Here is a 9,472-nt window from a genome sequence, read left to right as displayed (position 1 = left end):
TTAGCATGCAAGCATTTCTCAGCATCTTTTAACCATCAGTATAAACAGAATTAGTCTAGTCTGCTCAAATCCCAGACATCCAGTGTGATATCCTAAAAGATTATGGTGTAGGACACAACCATCTAGTTAAGAGCAGTGTAAATATACTAGCATACCCTATCTTCCAGAATGAACTAGCTGAAACGAATGTCTAGTTTCAGTCATACTTCTGTCAAATGCTGGAACCAGAACAGAGTATACAACAAGCGCTCACCAAGTATTGACCTACCTTCCATGAGAGAACCTATTAAACCACACCGCTCTTTTTTAGCAGTCATCAGGCATTGTATCATTTTATTGGCTGTTTTTTAAAGCATCATAACCAGAACTAAGTCTAAGCAATCTTCCAATGCAGACAAGGTAGATGCGAATCCAACATGTTTGAGAATTCATCAGTGAGTGTCATATATAATTACCACAAGTGAGATGACAATAATGTTGCTATCAAGATCAACTAGATGGGGCATAGCAATTAGATTAATGAGAACTTCCATATCCTGCGATGCATAACTGAGCAGCAAGATTAACAATGTCCAACTATATGTAAGTAGTTTAAATTCTTAACCTCTTCAAAAGATTGGGTAGTGATAAACCAAGCTCATGTTGGTTTCAAAAGATAGTTTCGCTAAACCAGTTCAATACACTATAATGCTCCCAGATCCCATAAAGTTAAAGTTCAAGGTTTCAACCAGCACAAATTACTAATATAAATACAAATTAGCCCCCTCTTAAAGGGAACCTGTGCACTGTAAAGTTTAAAGAGCGAGATTAGAGATGTACCTGGTTAGAAGCAATGTCCTCTCCTAGGGTTGTCCACAAAGGTGATGGTAACCAACTCCACATGAAATGTAAGTGAAGAAAGAAAGAAAGGAAACCTAAGCCCCTTAAAAACTAGGTTTTTTAAATGCCAGAGCACCCAATCGACCTTAATTCGGTAACCCCCATTTGCGCGACGTTTATCAACGATCTTACCTTAATTACCTAAATTACAAACGTCTATCCGTCATGATAATAATAATAATCTACAACCGGAAAGCTTATGAACCATTTTCTCTAGAAGGCTAGAACCCACCCCATTGGAGATGAACATGCAATGAGAACTTATAGCATTAATAGCTAAACTGATCTTACAACTTACAACTCGAAAAATTACAAAAGAGAAAAAAAAAAAAAAAAAAAAGAAAGAAAAACTCAAGAAGTACAAAAAAAAAAAAAAGTAAAAAATAAAAGATCCGATGTTTTTCTACTTTTTGTTTTTTGGTCTATCTGACATACATCAAAATACACCTCAAAGAAACCCCTCGCTGTCACGATCACTTCCTACTCTTTCTAGCTGAAGCCCTCTTTGCCGGCGACTTTTCGCTCTTTGGCTTCACGCTCTTAGCCGGCGTCTTCTTTGCAACAGGAGCCTTTTTAGTTGCCGCCTTAGGAGCAGCCGGCTTCCTCCCTGGATTTGTCCTCGCCGATGTCCTGGCCGCCTTGGCCGGTCTCTCCTTAGGCTTTGGTCTAGCCGAACTAGCCTTAGGCTTTGCTGCAGGCTTAGACTTGGCAGGAGCAGCCTTAGGCTTAGCAACCGTCTTCAGCTTTGGTTTAGCCTTGGGCTTAGCAGCTGCCTTCGTCTTGGCTGGAGCAGCGGTAGCCTTGGTCGACTTTGTTTCCTTTGGCTTGGCAGTAGCCTTTGGCTTGGCAGCAGCCTTAGGCTTGGGGGCAGCCTTAGGCTTGGGAGTAGCAGACTTCTTCTTAGCCTTGGCAGGAGGAGCAGTAGAAGATGGTTTTGGCGCCGATGACCTCGCTGGTGGAAGCTTGAATGATCCTTTCACCTTCACAAGCTTACCAGCAGACACGAGTTTCTTCAAATGGAATAGCAACAGCTTCTTGAAATTTGGAGGCAGCTCCTTCTGCTTCTCTTCAATGAACCTAGTAATCGCATACTGACTTGAACCAGTCTTTTCCTTCAAAGTCACAATGGCATCCTTGATCATCTGCAACCACAGAAACAAACATGTAAATAAATCAAATCAAACAAAACGATCACCTAAAATACATCGAATTCGAATCTGAAAATGATATGACAAGGCATAATCCATAGGACGCACCTCTTCATATGGAGGATGGGATGACGGTCTCCGTTTCCTGGGCTGAGCAGGCTTTTTGGCTTTGGGTTCCTTAGCTTTCTTGCTCTTACCGGTCTTGGTGGCCGGTACTTCCTCAGCAGGTTTACTGGCTTCCGGTTCAGTATTGACGTCGACAGCCGCTACTGGCTCTTCAGTGGCCATTTGACAAAACAAGGATTAGAATCAAAATCAAACGCTTAGGATTCGGGAACAGAAAACTGAGTGCAGAAACGAGGCTGAATTGGATCTACGACTCTATATTAGCAGTTTCGATTGTATGAGGAGGGACCGAAACGGTGGAGATTTAAATAGTCAAGTGCGTGCTGGAGGGTATCCAAAAGCTGAACTCTGATTGGCTAATGTGGCAAGCACGCGGATCTCTCCCTTGTGAAAGTTTGAATATTAGCCGTTGGATATTGGCGTTATCTACCGTTGAGAATGCTAGGCAAGGGGCTTTTATGGTCATGTGGGTTGGGGGAGAATGGATGAACTTGTGAGCATAGGTGTGCTTTTAAGGTCAATTTATTTGGGCATAACTTGAGCTACACTTGATGGATTTTAGTAAGGTCTTTTGCATTTTGTAGCTTATTATATAAGCTTTCTAATGAGTACTTGCACGTATTCTAGAGATTAGTAATTTAGGAGAAATTTGAGTTTGAAGCCACAATGCTCAAAATTAGGGTTTAGTTTGATGTTATTGTGGTTTTGAGAGATTTTAGAATAATGCCTTCATTTGCTTGTTGATTTTTTTATCTCATGTGATAGTAGGTTAGTAAAGGAAGCTATTGATCCAAAAATCATTAAATTTAGATAAGATTTAGATGTTGGTTGATGGATTAAACCACCACTAAAGTTGAACACATAATATAAATCATTTATATACTCATCTTATATACTATGCATTTGTTTATTTCAGGAAAAATATTTTTTATATATTTTATTATTTAAAAAGTTTAAAAAATAAACGATAAAAAGATATTTTTTCTGATCAAATAAAATTATATTTATCTTTCTAATCAAATAAAATTATAGACGTTTCTACGTTTTCAAAAGAAAATATATTTATTGAAATTTGAAAATTTCATTAAAACTACTATTTATGCAAATTTATTAATATCTTTTATTTTCTTTAATTACAATCATGAGAAATAGAAATTTTTTCAAAAAATATCTTTCATAAAAAATATTTTTTAAAAAAACATACTTTTACGGAAAATATTTTATATATTTGAATTATTTTTTGCAAACAAATGAAGTATTATGGATATTTATTTTGAAAAAATAAAGTGAGTTATCAATGTTGCCTTTAAATATGAGTAAACACAACCAATAAATATAATAACATATTCAAAATTATCTAGTCATAATTATATCTCAATGTTCAATGAAAATTTTGATAGATTATAACATAACCAATGTGACATCTATTTAAGTGCACATGAACACCTTCAATTTTGCATACAATATCAAATTAAGAAATAGCTATTGCCATCTGCAAAATTGTAATGTCTAAATACCTTGAATGATGTCATCTTCTTTACTGAAGACATATAATTCACATGAATACCAAAGTTTGAATTCTGATTTTCCATTCCTACTTAAAAAAAACTATTATCATTTAGATAGATCAAAGGGAAAAAGAATTAAAATGTCTCATGATAAACATTCATTCACATCATGTTGTCCTACCAAAGCTATCATAAAAAAATATGTACATATGTCTATTAACTCATGAAGCACAATTACACATAAATGTGAATTAATGAATAGGCTTATTGGATATAAAAATGTATAAATTTTATGCGTTTTGATGGTTATAACTAAAATTTCAATTTTAGACCATAAAATCTCGATTTTTAAATTCGTTGTTATTGTAGTCAATCTTTAATTTAATTTTGATCATAAATGAAATCTGACATATAGACAATATTTTTTATTTTTGTATTTTTTGTTAAAATACATATAAGTATTCACCTAACTCACTTTACCCTCCTCTAACTATGATTAACCATTCACAAATCTCTAATTAATTAAAACCCTTAATTAAAAAAGATAAGATCCCTAATTTTAAGAGATAAAATCCCTAATTTTATCCCCTATCAATATCACATGGTTAAGAAGTAGTGGTGCTCTTTCATTCCGCTAGCAACCTCCCACCCAGCCCCTTTGCCTTTATAATTTCAAATTGTATGTAATAGCTGGCATGAAACTATTAAATAATTTGGATTAACCATTTTGGGCTAAATGGAAAGTAGGTCCAAAAATTATTTGGACCGAATTATTTCAATTGATATCAGAATCACCCTAGGTCAGACAAATTATACGGAGCTAGTGGACCTTTGAGGAAAGAGCTACCCGTGTGAGACGATGTAGAGTCGCCTGAAATACTAATGAACCACAATACCTAGGAGTCCGGTTCTGATTTAGCAACTGTATTCGATTTAATTGCGATGAGGACGTCGCAAATTTAGCGGGACCGAGTATAACGGTCAGCTGCCTTCTACATCGGCATATACGAGAATTCCGAATTGAATATAATAAATAGCACGAAACTACTAAATAACTTGGATTAACCATTTTGGACTGAGTGAAAAGTGGGTCCAAAAATTGTTTGGGCCGGACTCTTTCACTAAAGACCTATTCTCTATTCCATCCACGCTAAGTTCGGCCCAATCATCACGGGTTCTTGTCCAGCTATCTTGATTGTTGATCATTTCCTCGCTCACCAAGCCTTGGTCCATAATGATGCCCTCTTCACATACCATCTACTAGCTTTTCCCATCAATAAAATCATCGGTAGCATTTCCCATCAATAAAATCATCGGTAGCAATCAGCATAGCATAAGTTCAGCTTTCTACGATCTTTAGCATAACATAAGTTCAGCTTTCTATGATCTTACTTGGTGGCTTCTCTAGAGGAATCTCACTGTGGAAATTCTCCACCCTTCGCGTGTTAAATGTTATGCTCATGCTTGCAAGTGATTTCTTCAAATTCTTCAAAATCGCATCATCTCTCAAGCAAAAACCGGTCATCATGTGTCCGTCCTGGACCATTTTTAATTTTCCATGTTTGTGCTTTTAATTTTTTTTTTATGATGAGTATATTTATTATTTAGTGATTTAAAACTTATTAGACTCTGTCAGGAGTTTTAACCAATAACGTTTGGTTAAGACGAAATAATGGAAATGAGAGCTAGAAACAAAAAAAAGTTTTATTAAAATTCGTGAAAGATTGAAAAGTATGTTGAATAGCTAAAGAAAAGCTATTTATAATAGAAAAAAATCTTAATATGTAAAATTATAAAAATATCCAAACAAATAATTAAAATGCAAAATTAATCCTCCTAAACGGTAAAATTTTCGCTTCGAATTTTATGACAAGTCTCTGACTCTTGTCACACTTTAGAAAGTCGTGCTTCTCAAAATTTCTTTTTCGAAAAACTTTCATAGATTTCTATCTGACGTCGGCAGTAAAAATTAAATTCAATTCAAGTCTTTCGTAAAATTTGAAATTAATTGTTTTGTATCACTTAGTAATGTATCCATGAATTGCACAAAGCCTATACTGTTGTGCTATAATTATATAAATAAAATATTATGTGAATAGAAATTTATTTATTTATTTTTCTAAAATATGGAAGATGCAATTATGAATTTGGCGTTGCTCAAGGGATTAAAAGGTTTCACCGCTCATGAAGTTTGAAATATATTAATTACAAGCATATAAAGTGGAAGAAACATGGAGAGAGCAAAGATGCACATTCATATGGATTGGATGAAGTAAGGAAATTAGGCCTATTACAAGCCGAAGAGGCCAAGTTCAAATGGAGAAGTCCAACTCATTTCGATATGACATTGTTTGGAAAGTCTTATTTATCTTAAAATTTATGGGTTTATTTTAATTTTTAAAAATTTATATTCAAAAAAATGTATTAATTTTTTATCACTTTTATATCATATATAAAAATTATGAGTCAAATTAGCATATTTATCTAACAAGAATTTACCATATGAAAATGAAATTTGGCAAATTGACAAATTTTTTATTGTAATAATTGGAGTTTACATAAACTTCTCTTCCTTATACTTTTAAGAGTGACATTTGGAACTAATTACAACAAAAGGCAAATTTCTATTTTGTATTTTGGTAGACTATATTTTAGAAAAAATTACTATTTAATTCTTATGTTAGGAGAAAACTCACTAATTAATCTCTCAATTTTGAAACATGCATTAAAATGTCTCTAACGTTTTAAAAAGTTTATTAGTTAGTCACTCTATTAATTCTAATTATTAAATATTGTAAAAAAGTTTAAAATATATATAAAAATTAATTGGTAGACTTTTTAAAAATATGAGAGACTAATTAATAAATTTTTTAAAATCATAGGAATTAAATAGTAAAATATTTAATAGCTAAAATTAACGGAAGAACTACTAAAAGGTTTTTCAAAATGTTAGAAACGTTTTAATACATTTTTCAAAATCGAGTGATCTATTAATGAGTTTTTTCATTTTATAGAGACTTAAATAATAATTTTTCTAATATTTTATTTTAACTAATTATTAGTTATTAAATATTAATTGTTAGCGATTAATTATTTATATAATATTTAAAATAAGAGATTTTAATAGAAAATAAATATTAAATTATTTATTAAATGTAAAATAAAAAACATATAAATATTTACATGAATCATGTCTTTTTATTTTTATAAGCCGGCTTGCTTTATCTATCTACCATGAATTTTGAAATTGTTGATATATGAGTAATGAAATACCACAAATTTTATAATCCATTAATAATTTTTGGAGAAAAAAAAAACTTAATTCTTTACAAAAAAAACAATTACCAAGCACATTTGATTTCTACTTTATCACTTTCTTTGCTTTTCTCCCATCAATTATCCACTTTTGAATTTTTTTTTAATAAAATATAATTTAGTCCTGGAAGTATAATGAATTTTCCACTTTAGTCCTTGTATCTAAAAAATGCACCTTAATAGTCATTGACATTTGAATTATTATATTAAATAGTCCATGTTGTTAAATTAGGTGTTAAATGGACATTAGTTTGTAAAACTCTAATTAATTAAGAGAAATTAAATTCTCATAATTCATTATCTTCGCTTATTTTCGTTACTCGTGCATCTTTATGGAACTATCGTTCATTTATTTAAGAGAACTAGAGGATTTTGAGGTTTTTACCCAAAAAAATCTTTGGAGACACTAGATCATCTACCTTTTTCATCTTTTACAAGTGTGATCCACATAAACTTTCATGTTTAAATATACCACAAAGGTGATCCTTGTATCCAAATGACCCTAAAACAAAAATTTTGCATCCCTAATTTAAGGGTCTCCCATAATCTCAATGTCCTATTGACTACAAAGTTAAACTCCCTAGATGACAACTCCATCAATACCATCAAAGTCAGTATGAGTATGAGAACTGAGAAGTACTTGTATTAGAATATAAATTCTCAGTAGTTAACCTGCTTGCCTGCACAACTCAACAATTGCAGTAATGCCATCAAACATTCCTTAATAAACATTTTTAGCGAACAGTCACGTCGAATTTGCCAAATATAATAGATTTTATTTTAAGTTTAAATATTCTATAGATAAAATGAATGAGTATGGAATTATAGAAACTTTAAATTTATTTATTTTAAATGTTAAGAGAGAAAAAGAGAAGAAAATGAATTTTAAAATTTAAAAAAAATAAAAAAGAAAAGGAAATTTCAATTAGGAATTTTGGTTCAAGAAAACTAAAGAGAAAAAACATAATAAATATGATGGAATAATGAAATAAACAATTAATAATTAGAACTCAGTCGAAGGTAATTCAAATGAAGAGGTTTATCAATTGATTATTGATTCTAAAGATAATTCACTTAATTTTCTATTATTTGGTTAAAGTGTTCGAATTCCATAAATTATTTCTTAATATTAGATTAATTTGTAAAGTGTTCAATTAATTTTTAATTAATTAATAATTTCATTAAACATGTAGATTTAATTAATTAATTATATTAAGAAAAGAAAAACTCAAACTTAATTAATAATTATAAGTACATTATTTAAAGCAAATTATTTAATACCTTAATTCAATTGCTACTCATATTAACTCAATTAAACAATTACGAATTTACTTAAAATAATTAGCAATACGTGGTTTACTAGAATATTCAATAGGTCTCTTAAATTCTTAAAAGAACAGTAATAGAAATAGTATTTTTAGAAAACAGAAAAAGAATGAAAATACAATTGGATGATAAAATTTCAACTAGATTAACTTTTACCTAATAAAAGAATTTAATTATTAAGAGTTATTACAAAATGCAGAAAAATAAAAGGTGAGAATTCTCTTTAGATTAAAATGTTGAAGAGATCTAGAGACGAAGAGAGATGAGATCGAGAGATGCTCTCCTACTCCTAAAATAGTCCTAAATTTTTTTCAATAAAAAAATAAAAAAATATTAAATTTAAAAGAAAATAATAAATCATTTTACTGTAATTATTTTAGTGATTTATCTGATTATATTTACAGCTATCTCAAATATTTTTAAATTTTATACCACTAATTTCTTCTATTTATTTATCGAGGGTGGATCATGGCCTTGGCAAAAATAAATCTTTTTAGTTAAAAATAACTCTAAAATAATCTTTAATGGTTAATTCAATACTTTAAATTTAATCAAAATTAAAATTTATGTGGAAATTTATTTTTTGTTATTACAAATATAATAAAATTATACTTGGTTCAATAGGGGCTAAAGCAAACATTTAGGGTATGTGCAATAATAATAGTTTTGCAATTATTATTCACAAATAACAAAAGAAAATATAAATTATATTTGGTTTAATAGTTTTAATATAATTAAAAGATCAGTTCCCATATAATTAACATAGATAAGCTCATTGTAGCTCCAAGAATTGATGCTTATCTTTAACTCAATCCTACCTTCAATTCAACCTCCTTGCACAAGCATCTATAATTCCCTTTTGACAACACTCCTTTTACTAAATATCACATGTTTTGCATATTGAAGAATCAACACAAAATAAGAAAAGTATATAGGAAAAATTATAGCACAATTAGAATTTAACATTCCTAATCTTAAGATATAGCACAATTAGAATTAATTCCGTTAAAATTTAAAATCCTTCCATCCAATAATTGTATTAAGTTAAGAGATTAAATATAATTTCAAAAATATCTTTACTAATAATAAAAATTACTTTTACCTTTTATATTTTTAAAGTATCTTTGATTATCTTCAAATTTCTAATCATATTCTATCCTATTTAAATTT

At 30.2% G+C, this 9,472-nt stretch overlaps 1 protein-coding gene across 1 annotated transcript; it reads right to left on the bottom strand.

Annotated features, from left to right (window-relative positions):
* Positions 1-1,241: 1,241 nt before the first annotated feature.
* LOC110616324 (histone H1) lies at positions 1,242-2,451 on the bottom strand. The gene is made up of 2 exons (XM_021758710.2): positions 2,136-2,451; positions 1,242-2,021 (listed from the first exon to the last, which is right to left on the bottom strand). Exons 1-2 carry the CDS (start codon positions 2,313-2,315, stop codon positions 1,353-1,355), a joined length of 849 nt encoding a protein of 282 aa, XP_021614402.1. The 5' UTR covers positions 2,316-2,451; the 3' UTR covers positions 1,242-1,352.
* Between the last annotated feature and the right edge of the window lie 7,021 nt (positions 2,452-9,472).

This window comes from Manihot esculenta, chromosome 5 (assembly GCF_001659605.2).
Source record: "Manihot esculenta cultivar AM560-2 chromosome 5, M.esculenta_v8, whole genome shotgun sequence".
Lineage (NCBI taxonomy): Eukaryota > Viridiplantae > Streptophyta > Magnoliopsida > Malpighiales > Euphorbiaceae > Manihot > Manihot esculenta.
This window is presented reverse-complemented; position numbering and strand designations above follow the sequence as displayed.